General features: G+C 43.9%; 1 protein-coding gene across 1 annotated transcript in view; it reads left to right on the forward strand.

Moving 5' to 3' along the window:
- ankrd33b (ankyrin repeat domain 33B) overlaps nt 1-26,532 on the forward strand; it is an 81,029-nt gene that overhangs the window by 39,645 nt on the left and 14,852 nt on the right. Inside the window, exon 2 of the mRNA XM_033017057.1 lies at nt 3,412-3,541. Coding sequence (XP_032872948.1) covers nt 3,412-3,541 — 130 coding nt within the window. The remainder of the gene's footprint in view (nt 1-3,411; nt 3,542-26,532) is intronic.

Raw genomic sequence — 26,532 nt, forward strand, 5'->3', positions numbered from 1 at the left:
GGGCGGAGCACCAAGGCAAATTCCTTGTATGTGAATACTTGGCCAATAAACTTACTTACTTACTGACTAAGCACTTCAGGTTTTGCTGATGTAGATTTCTTTCGACAATCTCATGTCACCAAATAAAAAATCTGTTTGTTTATAAATGGTTGGGCAGTGGTGGGAAAGTTTGCAAAAGAAACTTGAAACTTTTCTCAGGAAACTTCCAGCAGTACACAATTTACCAACAAGTGTGATTCATGGAAACTAAACATGGCTGGTGCAAAAACTCAATAAACCTGAGCAATGAACCAGAGCAATGAACCAGAGCAGTGAACCAGAGCAATGAATCATCAATTTCAAATAGGGGGCATTTTTTAATATATTCAATTTGTACAAAGTACTGTAAAGGACAGCTATTGATTTACAACTGATTTGGGTAATGACATGCAAGCACAGAAAAGCTACAAGGCCAAAATGAATGACCCAAACAGGATGCTTTTTGACAAACTACTGTGTTAACAAATAGTAAGGAAGCTGCTTAAGTTTACGTTTATAGGTCAGTGGAAAGGACCCATATCTGGGCCTGAAATTTCAGATAATCATTTTTGTCATCTTCAGTGACTCATTGCTACTTTGCTCATTTTGTTTGCATTGTATCACGCAGAAAACAAAGATCTTAATTCTGGATGAGAGCTGTTGTCTGTTTAATTTCTCTCATTATTTGCCCACTTTTTCTCAACTTTCATTTCTTCTGTCATTGTATTAGCCACTATCGTTTTGCTCTCTTTTAACCAACTTCATTTCTCTTTATTAGCTCCCTTAACATAGAAACATAGACAATAGGTGCAGGAGTAGGCTATTCGGCCCTTCGAGCCTGCACCGCCATTCAATATGATCATGGCTGATCATCCAACTCAGTATCCTGTACCTGCCTTCTCTCCATACCCCCTGATCCCTTTAGCCACAAGGGCCACATCTAACTCCCTCTTAAATATAGCCAATGAACTGGCCTCAACTACCTTCTGCGGCACAGAGTTCCAGAGATTCAGCACTCTCTGTGTGAAAAATGTTTTTCTCATCTCGGTCCTAAAGGATTTCCCATTTATCCTTAAACTGTGACCCCTTGTCCTGGACTTCCCCAACATCGGGAACAATGTTCCCGTAGGTGCTGACATGTTCTGCTGGGAACTTCCAGCATGATGTGTTCTTGCATTTAGTTCACATTTTCAGCATTTAGTTGGCTCTTCCTTTGGCTCCTGTCTCTTCGGCTGTCTGAGCCTGTGTGGTAGATTCAAATGCTCCATTGAGCAGCAATATATAACCATATAACCATATACCAATTACAGCACGGAAACAGGCCATCTCGGCCCTTCTAGTCCGTGCCGAACACGTATTCTCCCCTAGTCCCATATACCTGCGCTCAGACCATAACCCTCCATTCCTTTCCCGTCCATATAACTATCCAATTTATTTTTAAATGATAAAAACGAACCTGCCTCCACCACCTTCACTGGAAGCTCATTCCACACAGCCACCACTCTCTGAGTAAAGAAGTTCCCCCTCATGTTACCCCTAAACTTCTGTCCCTTAATTCTCAAGTCATGTCCCCTTGTTTGAATCTTCCCTACTCTCAGTGGGAAAAGCTTATCCACGTCAACTCTGTCTATCCCTCTCATCATTTTAAAGACCTCTACCAAGTCCCCCCTTAACCTTCTGCGCTCAAAAGAATAAAGCCCTAACTTGTTCAACCTTTCTCTGTAACTTAGTTGCTGAAACCCAGGCAACATTCTAGTAAATCTCCTCTGTACTCTCTCTATTTTGTTGACATCCTTCCTATAATTAGGCGACCAAAATTGTACACCATACTCCAGAATTGGCCTCACCAATGCCTTGTACAATTTTAACATTACATCCCAACTTCTATATTCAATGCTCTGATTTATAAAGGCCAGCACACCAAAAGCTTTTTTTACCACCCTATCTACATGAGATTCCACTTTCAGGGAACTGTGCACAGTTATTCCCAGATCCCTCTGTTCACCTGCATTCTTCAATTCCCTACCATTTACCATGTACATCCTATTTTGATTTGTCCTGCCAAGATGTAGCACCTCACACTTATCAGCATTAAACTCCATCTGCCATCTTTCAGCCCACTCTTCCAACTGGCATAAATCTCTCTGTAGACTTTGAAACTCTACTTCATTACCCGCAACCCCACCTATCTTAGTATCATCTGCATACTTACTAATCCAATTTACCACACCATCATCCAGATCATTGATGTACATGACAAACAACAGTGGACCCAACACAGATCCCTGTGGCACCCCACTAGTCACTGGCCTCCAACCTGACAAACAACCACCCACCATTACTCTCTGGCATCTCCCATTCAGCCACTGTTGAATCCATCTTGCTACTCCATCATTAATACCTAACAATTGAACCTTCTTAACCAACCTTCCGTGAGGAACCTTGTCAAAGGCCTTACTGAAGTCCATATATACAACATCCACTGCTTTACCCTCATCAATTTCCCGAGTAACCTCTTCAAAAAATTCAAGAAGATTAGTCAAACATGACCTTCCAGGCACAAATCCATGTTGACTGTTCCTAATCAGACCCTGTTTATCCAGATGCTTATATATATTATCTCCAAGTATCCTTTCCATTAATTTGCCCACCACTGACGTCAAACTAACAGGTGACTACATTATAATGGGTGACTACATTATATAATGGTGCCAGAACTGATGCAAGTGGACAGTGCACGTGATGAAGACGAGGAAATTATGACCATGAAAACTTGATCATTAATTGGATTCTATACTTTGCTCTTTGTCCTTGCTCTTATTCACTTAGTCATAGAATGATACAGTGTGGAAATAGGCCCTTCGGCCCACTCTGGCCAACATGTCCCAGCTATACTAGTTCCACCTGCCTGCGTTTGGTCCATATCCCTCCAAACCTGTCTTATCCATGTATCTGTCTAACTGCTCCTTAAACAGTGGGGTTGTCCCAGCCCTGGCAGCTACCTCCTCTGGCAGCTTGTTCCACACACCTACCACCCTTTGTGTGACAAAGATACCCCTCAGATTCCTATTAAATGTGCACTTAATGGACAAATGACCTTGCTTGAGGATATTGGTGGCCTTTCCAATCTCATTCATATTGTTGGGTCACTTCCCATTTTCTGGTCCACATGAGTTTTATGTGAAGTAATAACCGTTTAATATTGGCTTGTGACTACTGCCTCATTTCCAAAATAGTGTTGTCATTTCATATTTTCTCTCTGCTTAGGCTTTTCTTTGTTCACTTTTATGTTTACCAGCTTAATGATGCCAGATTTCTGCATGGTGTTTTATTTACAGTTTTTGATTTCTGCCAGAATAAGCTCTAACACAGCTGGGTGTTTTCTGATTCTAGACTGGGCTGATGGTGGCTTGTTACCAGGGATTCATGGATATTGTGTTCATCTTGGCCCAGTGCCCACACCTTGATGTCAACTGGCAAGACAAGGAAGGAAACACAGCTCTGACCATCGCTGCACAAGCCGGTAAGAATCAAAATGTCCACTGTATTTAAGATCGACACAAAATGCTGGAGTAACTCTAAGCTCAGGCAGCATCGCTGGAGACCCTTCTTCAGACTCTTTCCTTATCCTGGATTACTGCAGTTGTACAGGGTCTTGGTGAGACCACACCTGGAGTATTGCGTACAGTTTTGGTCTCCTAATCTGAGGAAAGACATTCTTGCCATAGAGGGAGTACAGAGAAGGTTCACCAGACTGATTCCTGGGATGTCAGGACTTTCATATGAAGAGAGACTGGATAGACTCGGCTTGTACTCGCTAGAATTTAGAAGATTGAGGGGGGATCTTATAGAAACTTACAAAATTCTTAAGGGGTTGGACAGGCTAGATGCAGGAAGATTGTTCCCGATGTTGGGGAAGTCCAGAACAAGGGAGCACAGTTTGAGGATAAGGGGGAAGTCTTTGAGGACCGAGATGAGAATTTTATTTTTCACACAGAGTGGTGAATCTGTGGAATTCTCTGCCACAGAAGGTAGTTGAGGCCAGTTCATTGGCTATATTTAAGAGGGAGTTAGATGTGGCCCTTGTGGCTAAAGGGATCAGGGGGTATGGAGAGAAGGCAGGTACAGGATACTCAGTTGGATGATCAGCCATGATCATATTGAATGGCGGTGCAGGCTCGAAGGGCCAAATGACCTACTCCTGCACCTATTTTCTATGTTTCTATTAGGGGGCATTAGCTATAAGAAGAGGTTCAATAAACTTGGATTGATTTCTCTGTATCACCAGAGGTTGAGAGGAGACTTGATAGATGTGACGAATGAGAATAAACTAGATTTCAGTTTGTGCCCTTTGTCACTTCTCTAAGCTGCTTCACCAGTGCCTGCAACATGAACATTGCACATGATCACATTGAGATGATGCATGAGATTAAACATTTGTCACCATAGCCTTGCAGTATATATAAAGGTGACCCACCTGCTAGGGTGCTGGGGGAGTTACCCACATCACAGAAAGCCTCCATTTCCCTGCACTGTCTCAGAGGCTAAATAAAGCTATACACAGTCAACATATAACAATGATGTACTATATGAGTCTGAAGAAGAGCCGCGACCCGAAACGTCACCTATTCCTTCTCCCCGGAGATGCTGCCTGTCCCAGAGTTACTCCAGCATTTTGTGTCTATTTTCGATTTAAACCAGCATCTGCAGTTCCTTCCTACGCATTTTGTCCACTAAATTTGTCAACTCAACGCCATTTTATTGCACATGTCTCTGTCCACCACTCCATTTTAAGTTGTGTAAAGCCCATCTTGCTGTGCTTTTGAGGAGGGAGGAAATTATGTAACAGACCTGCCCGACACTTCCTGTGTACTGTTGGTTGCTTCAGGAGTGAGAGGGGATTTTCAAACCAGTCATTCTTTTCATCTTTCACTTGGTGACTCGCACCCACTTGTACATCATCAACACCACTGCCTCTCGCCCCATAATGATTCACGTGCTCGAACAATTAAATGATCAGTTGGTCGGTTGCAATTGAAGGCCAAAAGAAATGCTAAATAACGCACCTTTCATAGGATTTTTTTTCAAGTAGCGTAGATGGACATTGAAACCCTTTTCACTTTTAGAAACAAGTCATACATTCAGCAATGGTATGGGGCAGTGGGAGATTAAAGCAGGTTCACCAGCATGCTGAAAACAATAGCAAATACATAAATGACTGTTCCTGTACTTCATACTCAAGTTTCAGGCTGTACCAGAGAATGACAAAGACAATTCCTTGAAGTACGCTGAAAAGTAAGGTAGTAATGAATCTGGATTTTAAAAAAATAAAATTATTTAACCTTTATTTAACCAGGAGAAGTCTCATTGGGATTAAAAATCTATTTTACAAGAGAGTCCTGGCCAAGACAGGCAGCAGCACAGTTCCACAGTTACAGACAATAATTTAAAAACAACAGAGAACATATAAATAGAGTCACAGTCAGAACATCATCAAACAAAGCATGTACAGACAGAAGAGCCCGCTTCAACATCATTAAGAAGGGATTTAAATCTGTTTATAGAAACCAGCTCCTTAAGTTTCAGTTCATTCTGCAGCTGGTTCCATGCGAAGGGAGCAGCATAACTAAATGCCATTTTCCCCAGTTCAGTACGGACTTTAGGTACAGTTAGTAAGAACAAGTCCTCAGAGCGGAGCTGATAAGTTCCTGTGCTTTTTCGAATTACATACTTCTGCAGGTATGAAGGAAGAACACCGAGAATAGTCTTATAAATAAGGATATGCCAATGATGGAGTCTGCGGGTGGACAGGGCAAACCATCCAACTTGAGCATACAAAGAGCAGTGGTGCGTGAGGGTTTTAAAATTAGTAACAAATCTCAGTGCTCCGTGGTAGACCGTGTCCAAAGACTGTAGGCATTTTGAAGATGCATTCATATATAAAACATCACCATAGTCCAACACAGACATAAACGTTGCAGCTACAAGTCTGTTTTTGGCTTCAAAAGAAAAACAAGATTTGTTTCTAAAGTAAAAACCTAATTTTATCTTTAGTTTTTTCACAAGTTGCTGGATATGAGGTTTAAAAGAGAGAGAATCGTCAATTATAATTCCCAGATATTTATATTGAGACACAGATTCAACCACAGAGCCCTGCAAAGTGGTGATAGGAGGGAGGTCCGAGGGCTTTGATTTAGCTTTAATGAACAGCATGAGCTTTGTCTTGTCAGCATTTAAAACAAGTTTTAAATCACACAGGTTACGTTGCACAGTTAAAAGCAGTTTGGAGCTGACAGAGAGCCTGATTTGGGGTAGACGCAGAGCAATATATCACTGTGTCGTCAGCATAAATGTGAAAATTTGCGTTCGGAGCTTTATGATCTAGACTATTAATCTAAATAGAAAATAATAAAGGTCCTAGAACCGATCCCTGTGGCACACCCTTGGATACATTAAGAGAGCTAGAAGTAATACCTTCTGCTCGCACACACTGGGATCTGCCTGATAGATAGTTTTTAAACCAACAAACAGCTTGATCAGACAAACCGATGCTGCATAGTCTTTGTAACAATAAGGCATGATCCACAGTATCGAAAGCCTTTGATAGGTCAACGAAAAGGGCTGCACAGTGTTGCTTATTGTCTAAAAATTCAATAAAATCATTTACTACTTTTAAAGCAGCTGTTGACGTACTATATTTTTTCCTAAAACCAGATTGAAATTCAGATAAAATACTGTTAGTTGATAAAAAGTCCTTCAGTTGTTGGTTTACAATGGATTCCAGCACCTTAATTAAAACAGACAGTTTGGAGATGGGCCTATAGTTGTTTAGCACAGTGGGGTCCCCCCCTTTTAACAGTGGGAGAACAAAGGCAGATTTCCAAATAAGGGGAATTTCGTTTGTCTCCAGGGATAGATTAAAAAGATAAGTCAGAGGCAATGCAATAAAATCAGCGGCTAACTTTAGGAAGTAAGGCTCAAGGTTGTCTGGACCTGCCGATTTTTTTGTGTCTAAACATCTCAGGGCCTTATGCACCTCTGAAAGTGTGTAAAACAGCGTCAAAAGTAAAGGCTTGTCCCTCAAAAAAAAAACTACTATCAGAGCAAGCAGAGGAGCCTTGAGCTGTGTTTTGAGAGTTGAAAAGTGAACCAGAGGCAATGAAATACTCATTAAAACAACCAAGCATGTCAGCCTTTTCATAAATTTGGGTAGAGTCTTTGACAATGCATGGAGGTAGCTCAATAACATTTTTATTTCCAGTTATTGATTTAATGGTTTTCCAGAATTTCAACGGATTGTTTAGGTTATTTGAAGTTTCAGTAAGGAAATGATCAGCTTTGGCTTTGGGCCCTACACTGTGGCACGGGTTTAGGTTCAAGCTTATTATTGTCGGGTGGACTGAGATACAGCGAAAAGCTTTACTTTTTGTGCAGCCTAATCAGATTGGACGTCACTATTCATAAATACATTCAAATTAAACTCAAGTACAATAGGTAGAGTAAAAGGGAAGACACAGAGTGCAGAAGATAGTTCTCAGCATTGTAACGCACCAGTTCCAGAGATAAAGTCCAATGTCCTCATTGGGGTAGTGGTGAATCGGACAATACCTTTGCTTATGGAAGGACAGAGGGGGAGGAAGCTGTTCCTGAGTCTGGTGATGCACACTTTCAAGCTTTGGTATCTTCTGCCTGAATGGAGCAGAGAGGAGGAGGAATGACCGGTGTGGGACATGGAAATGCCTTTAGCAATTATGGAGGAGTTTCAGACTTGGTGCACAATCACAAAACCTTTAGTTAGGAACTCTGGGTTAGAACGATTAGTTGGAGCAGCATTGAAGTGTGGAGAGTTCTGTTCTTGTGATATTATGATGGTAGAGGTATTTCATTTTCAGATATCATAAGAGATAGGAGCAGAATTAGGCCATTCGTCCCATCAAGTCTACTCCATTCAATCATGGCTGATCTATCTCTCCCCTAACCCCATTCTCCTGTTTTCTCCATAACGTGTGACATCCAGACTAATCACAAATCTATCTAACTCAGCTTTATATATATCCACTGACTTGGCCTCCATAGAAAACCACAGATTCACCACCCACTGACTAAATCTCCTTCCTAAAAGAACGTCCTTTAGAAACATAGAAAATAGGTGCAGTAGGTCATTCGGCCCTTCGAGCCGATCAATATCATGGCCGATCATCCAAAATCCGTATCCCATTCCTGCTTTCACCCTATATCCCTTGATTCCATTAGCCCTAAGAGCTATATCTAATAACCCTCTCTCTCTTTAATTAATTTTGAGGCTACGACCTCTAATCCTAGGCTCTCCTACTAGTGGAAACATCCTCTCCACATCCACTCTGTACAAGCCTTCCACTATTCTGTACATTTCAATGAGGTCCCCTCCCCGTCATTCTTGTAAACTGCAGCGAGTACAGGCCCAGTGCCGTCAAACGCTCATCATATGTTAACCTGCTCATTCCTGGGATCATTCTTGTAAAGATATTTAATTCAGATGATACTTTCAAGCAGGGTATTTGTTAACAATTAATCCCTTACAGACCGTGCTAGAGAAGATGGAAGTAACACGGTGATGTGTTGAGTGTTGCCTGGTTTATAATGCTGAATAAAGGAGAATTCATACTTCAAGGCTGTGCCCATTGTACCATACATCATCTATATTTTGTGATTTAATTTCTGTCATCTGAAGGTCTTTACTCTACCTTGATAAATCTGAATTTGCTGTCCTACATTTCTCCCATAGGACATAGAATAGTATAACACAGGAACAGGCTATTTGGCCCACGAAGTCTATGCCTGCCATGATGCCAAATTAAACTAACTTGGTTTAACTCCTGTTTGCATGTGATCCAAATCCCCTCAATCCCAGCGGGATCATATACCTGTTTAAATGTCGGTTAAACATCACTATCATATTTGCTGACACCAAGTGTGGCACCTACTACTTTTAACATGAAAAAAATCTTGCTCTGTACATCTTTTTTCAACTCTTCCCCTCTCACCTTAAAACTGTCTTCTCATAGTTGACACCCTGGGAAAAAGACTCTGACTACCCTGTAAATGCCCCTCATGATTCTATACACTTCTATCAGCTCTCCTCTCAACCTCCGATGCTCCAGAGGATTCATTTTAATTAACTGTAGTTCATGTAAATTGTAATTAACTCCAGTTCGTGCACATTTTAAAATTCTCATTCTTGTTTTTTCTTTGAGAAGATACCAAACTCACTTTTATGACTAATGGGATGGGATCCCAAATGGGATAGGTGCAGGGATTATAGGGAGAAAGCAAGAGAATGGGGTTTGGAGGGAGAGATAGATCAGTCATGATTGAATGGCGGAGTAGATTTGATGGGCCGAATGGCCTAACTGCTCCTATCTCTTATGAACCTATGGAAGAGAAGGTTCCCTGTATACTGTCAGAATATGACAGCCTCATCTGATGAAGGCCATCAGTGGAGGGTATAAATGCTGAATGTCCTTCCTCTGAGCAGGTTGACCTTAGAGCATAGTTCACCAATGCACCAATGTGGGGTAGCCGTCCCATGCCAAGTGCCCCTTGTTGTTCAAGATCACATATCTTAAATGCCGAGTACTTTACCTTGATAGAATTTGCTCTTTTAGTGCAATTCAGTTCAGCTGAGTTTATTGTCACATGTACCGAGCTACAGTGAAAAGCCTTTGTTGCGTGCTATCCAGGCAGTGGAAAGACAATACATGATTACAATCGAGGCATTCACAATGTACAGATACATGATAAGTGAATAACGTTTAGTGCAAGATAAAGCCAGTAAAGTTCAATCAATGAGAGTCCGAGGGTCTCCAATAAGACAAATAGTAGCTCAAGACTGCTCTCGAGTTGTGGTAGGATAGTTCAGTTACATAGAAACATAGAAAATAGGTGCAGGAGGAGGCCATTCGGCCCTTCGAGCCAGCACCACCATTCAATGTGATCATGGCTGATCATCCCCTATCAATAACCTGTGCCTGCCTTCTCCCCATATCCCTTGACTCCACTAGCCCCTAGAGCTCTATCTAACTCTCTCTTAAATCCATCCAGTGACTTGGCCTCCACTGCCCTCTGTGGCAGGGAATTCCATAAATTCACAACTCTCTGGGTGAAAAAGTATTTTCTCACCTCAGTCTTAAATGACCTCCCCTTTATACTAAGACTATGGCCCCTGGTTCTGGACTCGCCCAACATTGGGAACATTTTTCCTGCATCTAGCTTGTCCAGTCCTTTTATAATTTTATATGTTTCTGTAAGAAAACCCCTCATCCTTCTAAACTCCAGTGAATACAAACCTAGCCTTTTCAATCTTTCCTCATATGACAGTCCCGCCATCCCAGGGATCAATCTCGTGAACCTACGCTGCACTGCCTCAATCACAAGGATGTCCTTCGTCAAATTAGGAGACCAAAACTGTACACAATACTCCAGATGTGGTCTCACCAGAGCCCTATACAACTGCAGAAGAACCTCTTTACTCCTATACTGAAATCCTCTGAGTTGCCTGTTAACAGGTGGGAAGAAACTGTCCCTGAATCTGGAGGTGGGCGGTGGGCGGTGGGCGGCGCGACTCTTGTCAGCAGCGGCCTCTGCAGTCCGTCTGTGTTTTTTTATTTTTTGTCTCGTTTTTATGTAGTTTTTGTTATTTTTTTTGTTGGGGTATGTGTGTGGGGGGGTGGGGGGGAGGGGGTAACTTTAAAATCTTTCCCGGCACGGGAGACCCGACCTTTTCTTTGTCGGGTCTCCGTTGCCGTTGGGGCTGCAACGTGGAGCGGCCTCCAACAGGAACGACCTGGGGCTCCAGCTGCGGAGCTGCCGACTACTCACCGTCACGGGGCTGGCCGAGTCCGGAGCGGGTGGAGCTGTGGTGGAGCGCTGCTGCCACCTGACCCCCGGAGTTTCGGAGGCTGCAACTGCGGGTCTGGCGGACGGCGACACCGGGAGCCCGCGGGTCCCTGTTGGGAGACCGCTTTTCGGGGCTTCCGCAACGGCGACTTCTCCCGCCCGAGTTGCGGGGTTGAAGAGCTCCTGGAGCGGGGCCTTACACCATCGCCCTGCGCGGCTTGGAATGGCCGCGGGACTTTGCGAGTGCACGCCGGGGGCTCTAACATCAAGAACCCGGTGCGCGACCTTGCATCATCCGGCGTGGCTTTAATGGCCGCGGGACAATCGCCATCGCCAGCCGGGGGCTTTGACTTAGACTCTGACATCGGGGGGGGGGGGGGGGGTGGGGGCAGTGGAGAGATAAGTTTTTTTGCCTTCCATCACAGCGATATGATGGATGTTTGTGTAAACTGTGTTGTGTCTCGGGTCTTTTTGTTTTGTAATGTATGGCTGCAGAAACGTCATTTCGTTTGGACGTCAAGGGGTCCAAATGACAAATAAATTGTATTGTATTGTATTGTATTGTATTGTAGGTGTGCGTTTTTGCACTTCTGCACCTTTTGCCCGACATCGTTCCTTAAACTAGCCTTCTCTTTCTACCTAGATGCTCTTTCTATGTGGTCCACCCTTTCTTCCCAATTCCAGGTGCCCATCCCTAATCGGGTATCCTTGCTGCTTAATAATCAGGTGCCCCTACAGACTAATAATCACCTGGCCATTCCGACTATCATTGGAATTTCTAATAACTGGATAGGCTAGCATCCTTGTAAACCTGCAAATCTCTGTTTTGTGTTATATATGAACCAATTACACTGACGGAACATGGCTGTGACATTGTGAACCACAAATATCAGTTAATGGCAGCCTGGCAACGAGGTTCACAGCAGTAATTCAATCTGGCAGTTGTGCTGAGAGTGGAAACTGCAGAAGCAAAACTCGGGAGGTTTATGTTCATCAGCAAAACCTAAATATTGATTTATACGCTCAGCCTCATTGCTGGGTGTCTGATAGTGTTTCACAAATGCACAATACGACTGCCTGAAAATTGTCAGGCTGGTGCATTCTGGCTTTGCCCTGAGAATGGAATGTTGGAACAGGATTAGAGCATTCAACCAGCATGCCATCCAATTCATTTGTGGCTAATCCATATCCACATTTATCCACCTTCGTTCCATATGAAAGAATGGGTCGACTGGGCTTGTATTCACTGGAATTTAGAAGGATGAGAGGGAGGAAACATATACATTTCTTAAAGGTAGACAAAAATGCTGGAGAAACTCAGCGGGTGCAGCAGCATCTATGGAGCGAAGGAAATAGGCAGGGTTTCGGGATGAAACGTTGCCTATTTCCTTCGCTCCATAGATGCTGCTGCACCCGCTGACTTTCTCCAGCATTTTTGTCTGCCTTCGATTTTCCAGCATCTGCAGTTCCTTCTTAAACACTTATACAGTTTTTAAAGGATTGGATAGGCTAGATGCAGGAAAAATGTTCCCAATGTTGGGGGAGTCCAGAACCAGGGGTCACAGTTTAAGAATAAGGGGTAGGCCATTTAGGAATGAGATGAGGGAAACCTTTTTCACCCAGAATGTTGTGAGACTGGTATTCTCTGCCACAGAAGGCAGTGGAGGCCAATTCACTGGATGTTTTCAAGAGGGAGTTAGATTTAGGTACTGATTTTGGATGATTAGCCATTAGGCAGTGAAGAAAGCAAATGGTATGTTAGCATTCATAGCAAAAGGATTTGAGTATAGGAGCAGGGAGGTTCTACTGCAGTTGTACAGGGTCTTGATGAGACCACACCTGGAGTATTGCGTACAGTTTTGGTCTCCTAATCTGAGGAAAGACATTCTTGCCATAGAGGGAGTACAGAGAAAGTTCACCAGACTGATTCCTGAGATGCCAGGACTTCCATATGAAGAAAGACTGGTTAGACTCGGCTTGTACTCGCTAGACTTTAGAAGATTGAGGGGGGATCTTATAGAAACTTACAAAATTCTTAAGGGGTTGGACAGGCTAGATGCAGGAAGATTGTTCCCGATGTTGGGGAAGTCCAGGACGAGGGGTCACAGTTTAAGGATAAGGGGGAAATCTTTTAGGACCGAGATGAGAAAAACATTTTTCACACAGAGAGTGGTGAATCTCTGGAACTCTCTGCCACAGAAGGTAGTTGAGGCCAGTTCATTGGCTATATTTAAGAGGGAGTTAGATGTGGCCCTTGTGGCTAAAGGGATCAGGGGGTATGGAGAGAGGCAGGTACAGGATACTGAGTTGGATGATCAGCCATGATCATATTGAATGGTGGTGCAGGCTCGAAGGGCCGAATGGCCTACTCCTGCACCTATTGTCTATGTTTCTATCCCTTGCCACTCGTGCCTTGCAAAGATCTGTCAAGATAGACACAAAATGCTGGAGTAACTCAGCGGGACAGGCAGCATCACTGGAGAGAAGGAATGGGTGACATTTCGGGTCGAGACCCTTAATCAGACTCTGTGAAGTCCAGTTTTCAATTTTCCGTTGAAACCCAGGGTCAATTGCAAGGGAGGGTGTTACAGATTTCAATTAGCATTTGCAATGATTTTGCTTCCAAGGAATAACCCTGTAGTTTTGTGTGTATGCTGTTACAATTTTAAACGGAGTAGTTGAGGCAGGGACTATTGCAACATTCAAGAAACAGTTAGATGCGTACATGGATAGGGCAGGTTTAGAGGGATATAGGTCAAACACAGGCAGATGGAACTAGTGTAGATGGGTCATGTTAGTCGGTGTGGGCAAGTTGGGCCGAAGGGCGTGTTTCCTCCCCGTATGACTCTGTGACTGCAAGATTTAAATTTCACATCTTCCTGAATAGTTTGATATTCCCTCCAAACTGACTGGAGTCTCTATTCAGAATGTGTGCTGAGACTATAAAACTCAAACAATGAGTTAGATCATCAGTCAGGTCCGGTGGAAACCTGGTTCTTACGGTTGAGTGAATCTTGGCAGAATCATTGGGATTAGATATCTCTGCTGGATCTGTCCCTTGTGCCAGTAACTCTGATGCTGGAAGGTCAATGAACCAGTTGGGGACCTGCCTTGATATTTGAAGGACTGACAGCTCACGAGAACTTACACCAACTTCATGATGTTGCATGTTCCCCCGTGAAGTTAATGAACGATAGATATTCACAGGTCAGAGTAGTTTTGACACATGAGAAACTGCCTTGTATAGTTGCCAAAGTGGGATTCCAGTGCATAAGGTACATGATGCTTTGTCCATTTTATCATTGGTTGATTTAAATGTACCAAAAAATAAGGTTCAGGTTGCAGTCGAAATGGCATTTTAAATGATTAACTTTAATCATACTGGAATTATCTTCATAAATATTCCAAAGCCTTTGCTTGCACAAACTGCAGAATTAATATTGGTACTGAGAACCTGAACTGAATTTCAAAACTTGGGTTTGGCAGCACTGCGGGAGACATTGCTTAGAGTGCTGCAAGTTTAGTAAGGCACCTTACTGAATGTCCACCTAAATATTTTATGTTCAGAAATGTAAAAATAAGAAAAGATTCAATGATATTTGAACTACCTTGCCCAACCATCCCTACTATTCATGTTACTTATAACTGCACTCAGTCATGGCAGGACATTTTATGAGCTTGATTGATATCATTTTTATCCTTTTGCAGTGGTGATGACATTGATCCAGATTATTAGTATTAATATACCTTGGTTTTATCACCATCGTTACTGTGACTCTTGGTATCAGTCATAGAGTGATACAGCATGGAATCCAGGCCTTTCGGCCCAACTTGCCCACACCGGCCAACATGTCCCAGCTACACTAGTCCCACTGGTCCATATCCTCAAACTTATTTTACTTGAGGTCTGTTTTGTTTCATTTCTTTACCTGCATATCCAGAGATTTGCTGAATTCCCCCGGCATAAAGAAAGGAGAAAACTTGCTGGATGTGGCCCAGAAATTAATAGTATATCAGGGAGAGCATTGCCACAATGACTGTGAGCAATTTTATAGTCATGTGGAAAATACTGATTCTCAGCAGTAGATGTTTTCCTACTGAGGTTCGCAACACTTAAGAACTGTGAAGACAGTATAATTCTGACAATAAGGAATTGCCTTGAGTCAGGAAATTCATTTTTAGGTTGGCAAATTGCGTGCTTAACTTGCAATTTAAGGGTGAGTAGGAAATGAGTATTTATAGACTAGATCAGTAGGCAGGAAATTATTAGCACCTGTAATTAAGGGCAGAATGACAGAACGCCTTGACCATTTTCAGCAGATCCAAGAAATAATGAACCTCACAGATAGTTTTTTGAAAAGACGACTCGGTGGATAAAGGATTGGGGGATATTTGTCGATCCATTTATTAAGTTCCTTATCAAAGACGATTAGACACTGCCCAGCCTATCATCAGCTCTGACCTTCCTTCCATCGAGGGGATTTATCGCAGTCGCTGCCTCAAAAAGGCTGGCAGTATCATCAAAGACCCACACCATCCTGGCCACACACTCATCTCCCTGCTACCTTCAGGTAGAAGGTACAGGAGCCTGAAGACTGCAACAACCAGGTTCAGGAATAGCTACTTCCCCACAGCCATCAGGGTGTTAAACCTGGCTCGGACAAAACTCTGAACATTAATAACTCATTTTCTGTTATTTGCACTTTATCAGTTTATTTATTCATGTGTGTATATATTTATATCATGGTATATGGACACACTGATCTGTTCTGTAGTCAATGCCTACTGTGTTCTGTGTGCTGAAGCAAAGCAAGAATTTAATTGTCCTATCAGGGACACATGACAATAAACTCACTTGAACTTGAACTTAGTTAGTTGAAACTCTCAAAATTGATGGCAAATTGTTGACTTGGTTTGGAAATCGAGATCTACTTCCGACCTTAAAAGAACGCGAAAATGCTGAAACATTTCATCAGGTCAGGCAGTATCTATGGGAAGGGGAGCAGTTAATGGTTCAAGTTGATGACCCTTTGTCAAACCGGCTGAGCAGCAGTACATGGAGACTCGGGATGGTGTATCAAAGTCTCATCTCTTCACAGGGGCCAAGGAAAGAGCGTTCACGTCGCGGCCCTGTTTCAACCAATCTTTCCACCACCACGCACAAGAAGCGCAAGACAGACACCATTGTGCAGATGCCGAGAAATGTGTTCAGCTCTGGCTGAACAACTTCTAATCCTGTGTGTGGACTCGATAAGAAGAAGGATCTCTTCACAGATAAAGACAAAATGTGTAGGAAGCAACTGCAGGTGCTGGTTTACACTGAAGATAGGCACTAAATGCTGGAGTAACTCGGCAGGACAGGCGGCATCTCTGGGGAGAAGGGATGGGTGACGTTTCAGGTCTGAAAAAGGGTCTCGACCCGAAACGTCACTCATTCTTATTTTCCGGAGATGCGGCCTGTCCCGCTGACTTACTCCAGCATTTTACGTCTATCACAGATAGAGTCACATGTCTAAGATTGCTGATGCTAAGATTGCAGATAGAGAACCTGGTGAGCTGGAGCCGTGAGAACAACCTGATCCTCAACGCAAAAAAAACAAAGGAGATGATCCTGGACTTCAGGAGGAGACCGAAGACCTTCGTCCATCAGCCCATCACCATTAACGGCGAGATAGTGGAGGCTGTGCAGAACATCAGGCACCTCGGGGTCAACATCAGCCACGACCTGACCTGGACCGTCAACATCACGGCGACGGCCAAGAAAGGACTTCAAAGGCTTCACTTCCTGAGGTGCTTGAAGAGGGCACGTCTCCCACAACAGCTGCTGGTGAGCTTCTGCAGGTCAGCCATCGAGTCAGTTCTTACATACTGCATCACAGTATGGTACTCTGGCTGTACCGCAGAGAACAGGAAAGCTCTCCAACGCGTCATCAAGACTGCTGAGAGGATCACTGGCACCCAGCTCCCCAGTCTGGAGGACATCTACCAGACCCGCTGCATCCTGAGGGTCAAGGGCATCATTAGAGACAGCACACACCCTGGACACTGTCTCTTCACCCTCCTGCCCTCAGGAAGACGATACAGGACACTGAGCGCCCGCACGACAAGACTGAAAAACAGCTTCTACCATAGAGCTGTGACACTACTGAACTCTATCCCCCTCCCACACTGATCCCCCCCCCTCTCTCTCACACACCCGCCAATACTCCTGTATGTTTATGTTTATAGTCAAATTTTTTAATAGTTCTTTTTTTTTAATTGTATTTTTATACTAATATTCCTGTGCAGCTGGAGGACTGCTCCAACAGAATTTCGTTGTCTTGTACAATGACAATAAAGATTATTATTATTATTATTATTATGTTACAACACTAGGCAGCATCGCAAACAGTACATTTGGAAGTTTAAAATAAAAAAAATAAAGCAAAACTCTTTGTTTTAAATCTTAATTGTTGTTAAATGGTAATGATGTAGATCAATGGTCTCTATAATCCTCTGATATAACAACAGTTTCATTGTGTTTGAATCCCTTTGGACACCATATCTATGTAACCTCTCCTGTTTGACAGACCTAATTGTAGGAAATGGAAGGATATACAGTAGATCACGTTCAAGCAGATGAGATTAGTTTATTTGGGCCTCATATTCAGCACACACATTGGATCAAAGGGCCATTTCCTGTGCTGTTCTATGGTGTATGAGAAAATGGGGAAAATAAAAAAGGAAAAGATTTGTGTAAATACGTGGCTGATGTGTTGAAGAAGGGTCTCGACCTGAAACATTACCTATTCGTTTTCTCCAGAGATGCTGTCAGAACCGCTGAGTTACTCTAGCTTTTTGTGTCTATCTTCAGCGGTTGATGGTCGGGGTGAGACTTGTTTCGTGGTGCGAGTCTCAGCTACTCATGGTACATTCCCAGAGGCCATTAGGACTGTAAACTCCTATCTCTCCAGGGACTAACTTTACTGGACCATTTTACTGTTCTGTTTTGACTTTTTAAAATTGCTGTTTTTTTCCTTTTTCTTCCCTCCCACGAATATGTAATATGTGAATATGTGAATCTGTTCCATTCTCTTTGTAGTTTGTTTGTTTTTTGCACAATTCACGAGCATTGCCACTTTTCATTTCACTGCTCTTCTCGTATGTGTATGTGACGAATCAACTTGACTTGACTGCGGCTCACTCATGATCTCATTGAACAGTAGAATAGATTTTGTAAACAGGAATGGTCTTTTCCTGTTTCCAAGATATCACATGTATTTTCTATGAAAGCAGAACACAAAATGGAATGTGTAGGAAGGAACTGCAGATGCTGGTTTAAACCAAAGACACACACAGAATGCTGGAGAAAACTCAAGCGGGACAGGCAGGACCTCCGGGGAGAAGGAATGGGTCACGTTTCGGGTCTCGACCCAAAACATCACCCAAAAGGAACATCTTGTATTTTTAATCTCCAAACACAGAGAAAGGAGAAAGATGCAGCCAAGGAAGATATTAACCAAACGTCCGAGAGTAACTCAGCAGGTCAGGCAGCATCTCTGGAGAACATGGATAGGTGACGTTTCTAGTCGAGACCCTTCTTCAGAGAATCTAGCAAAAAATAAAAATTAGAACACGATAATGTTGAATTATAGGATTAACTTTATCCTTCAATCTAATGTCACCAGTTTTCTCCAATAGACAATAGACAATAGGTGCCGGAGTAGGCCATTTGGCTCATCGAGCCAGCATCGCCATTCAATGTGATCATGGCTGATCATCCACAATCAGTACCCCATTCCTGCCTTCTCCCCATATCCCCTGACTCCACTATCTTTAAGAGCCCTATCTAGCTCTCTCTTGAAAGCATCCAGAGAACCTGCCTCCACCGCCCTCTGATGCAGAGAATTCCACACTCACCACTCTCTGTGAAAAAAAGTGTTTCCTCGTCTCCGTTCTAAATGGCTTACCACTTATTCTTAAACTGTGGCCCCTGGTTCTGGACTCCCCCAACATCGGGAACATGTTTCCTGCCTCTAGTGTGTCCAAACCCTTAACAATCTTATATGTTTCAATTTCCATTATTAGTTGTGCTCATACCATTGGCACAATTGTCAATTTCCCATCTACATGTGCCAGTGCATCTCATAATGAATGGTTGGTGACCTTTGTTTTGTGGATACAAGGATTTTGTGCATCAGGCTGAACAAGGGTCCCGACCAGAAACACCGCCTACCTACCCATGATCTCCAGACCTGCTGAGTTACTCCAACACTGCCTCTTTATGGTCATTTTTGTTTTTGTTCAGCAGTGTTTCCATGAGTTCTAAGCCCTGTGGCACCGCAGTACTTTCCAGAACACATTCCAGTGTGAAAATATAATTTTTTTTCAATCTCTTCATCTCACTTTAGTTCTTTTAAAGTCAACATATTTCTTCCTATCTACAAGAAACAAATGACATCGATTCACATGAGGGCATCCAAAGTAATTCAGCAGAGCACCAAAAAACACAGACACAAAACATTTTTACTTATCTGTAAAACATATGCGTGGTATTTTGACTAATTTCCATCATATGATAATGGAGCAAACAGTACAATATTTGTCTCACTACATTGAAGCCTAGGGTCAAAGGCGGGATATTGGTAGTGAAGTTAGTCTCAAGTGAGGCGGGTTAGAGGATATCAAAAACACATTTTGATGAGCTGCTGGTTGGGAAACAAATATTTTACCCGATACTGGAATAAAATAATACAAGCAAAGGTCTGTAACATAGAAACATAGAAAATGTGTGCAGGAGGAGGCCATTCGGCCCTTCAAGCCAACACCGCCATTCATTATGATCATGGCTGATCGTCCCCAATCAATAACTCGTGCCTGCCTTCTCCCCATATCCCTTGATTCCACTAACCCCTAGAGCTCTATCTAACTCTGTAGTGCTAGAAATCTGAAATAAAAGGTGAAAATGCCAAAAAAAATGTATCAGGTCAGCCAGCATCTGTGGAGAGAGAGAGTTAACATTTCAGCTTGGTAATGTTGACCATAATGTTCCAATGAAAAATGGAGACACAAAGCACCGCACATGTTGGATTCTAAATCAACAAACAAATTGCTGGGGGAAACATTTATTCATGTGTGTATATATTTATATCATGGTATATGGACACACTGATCTGTTTTGTAGTAAATGCCTACTATGTTCTGTGTGCTGAAGCAAAGCAAGAATTTCATTGTCCTATACAGGGACACATGACAATAAACTCACTTGAACTTGAACTCAGTGGGCAGGCAGCATCTGTGGAGGGAATGGACAATGGTCTGAAGAAGGGTCTCAACCCGAAATATTGTCTGCCCATTCCCCCCCATAGATGCTGCCGGACTCACTGAGTTCCTCCAACACTTTGTATTTTGCTAATGTTCCGATGTGAGTTCTTCAACTTTAAATAATAACTCTGTTTCTCTGATATTGCTTGACGTACTGATTATTTCAAGTCCTCACATTTGCTGCTCATATTTGAAAATAACACAAAGGCTGCAGCAGCAACAAGCAGGTTTTGTAAAGTCAACATCAAAGTTATAGAGCATGGAAATAGGCCCTTTGGCCCAATTCGCCCCTATCAACCAGTTTTGTTGCTGGGCTAGTCCCATTTGTCTCCATTTGGTCCATACCTCTCTAAACCTTTCCAATCCATGTCCTCGTCTAAATATACTTTAATGCTGCCATTGTACCCTCCTCTACTGCTTCCTCCAGCAGCTTGATCCACATATACATATCATCCTCTGGAAGAAGACATTGCCCCTTGGATCTCTTTAAAATGTTTCCCCTCTCACCTAAATTTAGTCCTTCTGAACCCCACCAACCTGGACAAAAGACTGTGGCCGTTCAACTTATTATGCCAGTCATGATTTTGTATATAACCATATACCAATTACAGCACGGAAACAGGCCATCTCGGCCCTTCTAGACCGTGTCAAACACTTACTCTCACCTAGTCCCATCACCTGGACCTCCATTCCTTTCCTGTCCATATACCTATCCAATTTATTTTTAAATGATAAAAACTAACCTGCCCCCACCACTTCCACTGGAAGCTCATTCCACACAGCTACCACTCTCTGAGTAAAGATTATATCTCTATAATCTAATTGCTCCTTCCTCCTGCACTCGCAAGAAGTCTCAGCCTTTTCAGCCAATCTTTATAGTCCAACTATTTACAATATATATTAATGATTTAGATGATGGGATTAAAAGTAACATTAGCAAATTTGCAGATGACACAAAGCTGGGTGGCAGTGTGAACTGTGAAGAGGATGCTAGAAGGTTGCAGGGTGACTTGGACAGGTTGAGTGAGTGGGCAGATACATGGCAGATGCAGTATAATGTCAATAAATGTTAGGTTATGCACTTTGGTGACAAAAACAAGGAGATTATCTCAATGGTGTCAGATTAGGAAAAGGGGAAGTGCAACGAGACCTGGGTGTCCTTGTACACCAGTCACTGAAAGTAAACATGCAGGTACAGCAGGCATTGAAGAAAGCTAATGGCATGTTGGCCTTCATAACGAGAGGATTCGAGTATAGCAGTAAAGAGGTCATTTCTGCAGTTGTACAGGGCCCTGGTGAGACCACATCTGGAGTATTGTGTGCTGTTTTGGTCTCCTAAATAGAGGAAGGACATCCTTGCTATTGAGGGAGTGCAACATAGGTTCACGAGGATAATCCCCGGGATGGCGGGACTGTCATATGAGGAAAGATTGGAAAGACTGGGCTTGTATTCACTGGACTTTAGAAGGATGAGAGGTAAATCTTATAGAAACATATACAATTATAAAAGGACTGGACAAGTTAGATGCAGGAAAAATGTTCCCAAAGTTGGGGGAGCCCAGAACCAGGGGCCACAGTCTTAGAATAAATGGGAGGTAATTTAAAACTGAGATGAGAAGAAACCTTTTCACCCCGAGAGTTGTGAATTTGTGGAATTCTCTGCCGCAGATGGCAGTAAGAGGAATTAAGGGATATGGGGAGAAGGCAGGCATAGGTTATTGATTGTGGATGATCAGCCAAAATCACATTGAATGGCGGTGCTGGCTCGAAGGGCCGAATGGCCTCCTCCTGCACCTATTTTCTATGTTCTATGTTTCTAAGCCCTCAAGTTCTGGTAACATACTGGCAAATCTTGTCTGTACCCATTCCAGTTTAATGGCATCTTTCCTATGGCAGGGTAACCAGAACTGTGCACAGTATTCCAGAAACTCGTTGCAAAGCATTTCTGCTGGGAACATCATTGGCAAAACGTAGTTGCTCTGTGACAAAGTTAGGGCCGGGTTTCCCCACAAATTCCTCAGCATAACTTCGAATATGAATGGACAGGTTTGGAGGGATATGGGCCAAATCAAATGCAAGCAAGTGGGACTCATGTAGATGGGACATGTTCTTCTTTTGTTTTATGTTGGGGGGGGGGGGGGGGGGGTCGGGAGGGGGAAACTTTTCTTTTCAGGTTCTTACCTTCCAGGAGATGTGATCAATTTTCGGATCACATTATCCGGGCTCTGCGGCCTACCATCGCTGGAGCTGGAAGCCGCCTCGGACTGTCGTGAGCCCCACCGCGGGGCGCAAACTTAACATCGGAGCGGATCCCTTGCCTGGGATTACTCCCACCGCGGCCACCGTGGACCTACCATCAAGGGCTCGCAGTCTCGGGAGAGGCTAGTCGGGAGCTGCAACTCCGCAGAAGGTTCGTTCAGCCCCGACGTGAGGTTTGATGGCCCGGCGCGGGTGGAGCTGACAACCCCCTGATGTGGGAGCTGAACGCCTCGACGCGGAGGACCCGAACGTCGCTGGCTACGGGAGTCAAGATCATCCCGTCAACGGGGAGCTCGAGGCCCCCAACCGAGGAAGAACTAAGGGAAGGACTTGAACTTTATTTCGCCTTCCATCACAGCGAGGAATGTGTAGCAGTCACTGTGGTGGATGTTTATGTTAAAATGTGGTTTTTGAGTCTGTTGCTTTTTTTAAATTGTATGACTGACCTGGCCAGTGAATTTCACTCCACCGATCGTGTATGTGACAATAAATGAACCTTATGACATTTTGTATGAATCAAGACGAATGACTGATTATAATCAATTTGTGACGAGTGCATTTCCTGGCAATACAGCAATAAATGGAATTGTTAGGTGATTAGCTGTTCTGATTGCATCCTCTTTACTTGCTTTATATTTAGATTGATTGCTGGTCACTGCCAATGCATTTACTGGGGAGGTAGAGGCCACATCTCAGCTGATGGCAGATCAGGTTGTGATATCGCAAAGGTTAATCAACTGACTCATTTGAAACAAATTTATAGTAATTGGAGAAACAGACCTGTTTCAGCAAATTACTGAAAATAGACACTAAAAGCTGGAGTAACTCAGCAGGACAGGCAGCATCTCTGGAGTGGGTGATGTTTCGGGTCAAGATCCTTCTTCAGACTAGACAGGGGAAAGGGAAAAGGTTCAGTCCCTTGAAAACAACGTACAGTCCCTTGAAAACAAAGTGGAGGACTTAAGGGCAAGACTGCTTTATCAAAGGGAGCTGAGGGAATGCTCTGTGTTCTGTTTCACAGAGACATGGCTCACCCCCAGCTCCCCAGACTCAGCGGTCCAGCCTGAAGGGTTCTCCATCCACCGTATGGACCGTACCCTGGCATCTGGGAAAGGGAGAGGAGGGGGCGTCTGCCTCATGGTCAACTCTGCGTGGTGTTCCGACGTGGCAGTCCTGTCCAACTCCTGCTCTCCACACCTGGAACATCTGGCGGTGAAGTGCCGTCCCTTCTACCTCCCGAGAGAATTCACCTCCATTATCCTGACCGCGGTCTACATCCCACCCCAGGCAGACGTCCGTCTGGCACTGGAGGAGCTGCACGCTGTGGTCAACAAACACCAGACGTCTTACCCCGAGGCATTTACCACCATTGCTGGGGACTTCAATAAGGTCAACCTCAAGAAATCACTCCCCAACTTCCACCAACATGTCTCCTGCTGCACCAGAGGACCTAACACCCTCGACCACTGCTACACCACCATCAAGAATGCCTATCGTTCTATCCCTCGCCCTCACTTCGGTAAATCCGACCATACCGCAGTGCTGCTTCTTCCTGCCTACAGGCAGCAATTAAAGAGCGCACCCCCAGAAGTGAGGACAGTACAGAGCTGGTCGGGGGGGGGGGGGGGGGGGGCAGAGGACCAACTCCAGGACTGTTTGGAGTCTGTAGACTGGGCAATGTACAAGGACTCGGCAACGGACTTGAACGAATATGCCACAGTCGTTACAGACTTTGTGTGGAGGACTGCATCCCTACAAAAACCTTCCGAGTGTTTCCCAATCAGAAACCTTGGATGAACTTTGAGATCCGCACTCTTCTGAAGTCCAGACACCAGGCATTCATGTCAGATGATACAGTGGTCTACATGAAGTCCAGATACGACCTTGGTAAGGCCATTAAAAGGCCAAAAGGGACTTCTGCTCCAAACTGGAGGACGAGACAGATGTTCGGCAGCTGTGGCAGGGTCTGAATGCAATCACCTCCTACAAGGCAAAACCAGGAGGTAGCTCGAATGCCGGTGTAACATCACTCCCTGACGAGCTCAATGCGTTTTACGCACGCTTTGACAGGGAGAATACTGATGTGCCTTCCCGATCCCCCATTCGCTGTGATGGCATTTCAGTCTCAGTCACAGAGGCCGATGTCAGGAAATCCTTCAGAGGGGTGAACCCCCGAAAAAGCACCTGGACCTGATGGTATACCCGGCCGTGTTCTAAAAACCTGTGCGGACCTACTGGCTGGAGTTTTTATGGACATTTTCAACCTCTCACTTCTGAGGTCTGAGGTCCCCACCTGCTTTAAAAGGGCATCAATTATACCAGTGCCCAAGAAGAGTAAGGTGACGTGCCTCAATGACTATCGACCAGTGGCACTAACGCCGGTGGTGATGAAGTGCTTTGAGAGGTTGATCATGGAGCAAATCAACTCCTACCTGGACAAAAACCTGGACCCACTGCAGTTCGCTTACCGCCACAACAGACCAACTGTGGATGCGATCTCGCTGGCCCTCCACTCCGCTCTGGACCACTTGGACAACAAAAACTCATATGTCAGGCTGTTATTCATCGATTACAGCTCGGCATTTAACACAATCATCCCCTCCAAGCTGGTTACCAAACTCGCAGAACTGGGTCTCTGCGCATCCCTCTGCAACTGGATCCTCGACTTCCTCATTCACAGACCAGTTCGTATTGGTGGAAATGTGTCAGCCTCGATAACAATCAGCACGGGAGCACCTCAAGACTGTGTGCTCAGCCCCCTGCTGTACTCACTCTATACTCATGACTGCGTAGCCGGTCACAGTGCGAACTCCATCATCAAGTTCGCTGACGACACGACTATTGTGGGACGTATCACTGGTGGGGATGAGTCAGAGTATAAAAGAGAGATCGAGCAACTGTCCATATGGTGCCAGCGCAATAACCTGGCCCTCAACACCAGCAAAACCAAGGAACTGATTGTGGACTTTGGAAGGAGTAGGATGGGGACCCACAGCCCCGGTAAATATATCAGGCAGCCGGTCCACGCAGGTCCTCAGGATACGGCCAGTTGCTTTCCGTGGATTCAGTCTCAGGAAGGCTGAAGGAAGCACCCAAGACCTGTGGAACGGGCAACATTCCTCCACTGGCCTTTAGTATTTAGTTTTTATAGCCCTGTCCCACTGTATGAGTTCATTCAAGAGCTCTCCCGAGTTTAAAAAAAAAATAAAACTCGTGGTAAGCACGTAGAATGTACGTAGCGGGTACGTCGGAGCTCGGGGACGTCTCTTAGCGGCTCGTAACACTAACGGCAAGTACTCGGGAAATGCGGTAAGCTCGGGAAGACTCGTGAAGATTTTTTAACATGTTGAAAAATGTCCACGAGAGCCCCGAGTACTTACGAGCGGCCATTAGCGTAAATCTCCGAGTTCAGATCAGGGCAAACTCAGAGAACTCTTGAATGAACTCGCCCAGAAGATTGTCAGCTGACCTACACAGTTCCCACTGTCTAAAGAAATCCCAGAACATTATAAAGGACATTTCCCACCCCGGACACTCCCTGTTTGAACTGTTGCCGTCAGGCAGATGGTACAGATCAATGAGGACAAGGACAAACAGACTCAAGAACAGTTTTTATCCCACAGCAATAACTACACTTAATATAGCCACCAAATGAGCGCAGGTGCGCTACATACCAAAGGGATTGTGAAATCGACAGAAGAATGTATGGTTGTGTGTTTATGCTTGTTTTTTCATGTTATTTATTTTAGTTGTTTATTTCAGATATTTCTCTTTTACGTATCGTTAGCTTTTAGATAATGTGTAAATGGTGCAGTGAGTGGTTGGCATTTTTAATTTCGTTGTACATGTTTACATGTTATAATGACAATAAAGAACAATTTCAATTTCAATTTCAACAGTGGGACAGGAGTAAATGATCATTTAGACTTCTGCTGATCTTTGGGGCCAGGATTATCCCATGATAATTATTCAAATGGAAAATATCAATGTTTACAAATGCATGGAATTGAGGAGTAATGATGAGGAAAACTGTGGTCCAGTTCATAATGGTAACTCTTAAAAAGAGATATTGGGTGG

The sequence above is a fragment of the Amblyraja radiata genome, chromosome 2, assembly GCF_010909765.2.
Source record: "Amblyraja radiata isolate CabotCenter1 chromosome 2, sAmbRad1.1.pri, whole genome shotgun sequence".
Classification (NCBI taxonomy): Eukaryota; Metazoa; Chordata; class Chondrichthyes; order Rajiformes; family Rajidae; genus Amblyraja; species Amblyraja radiata.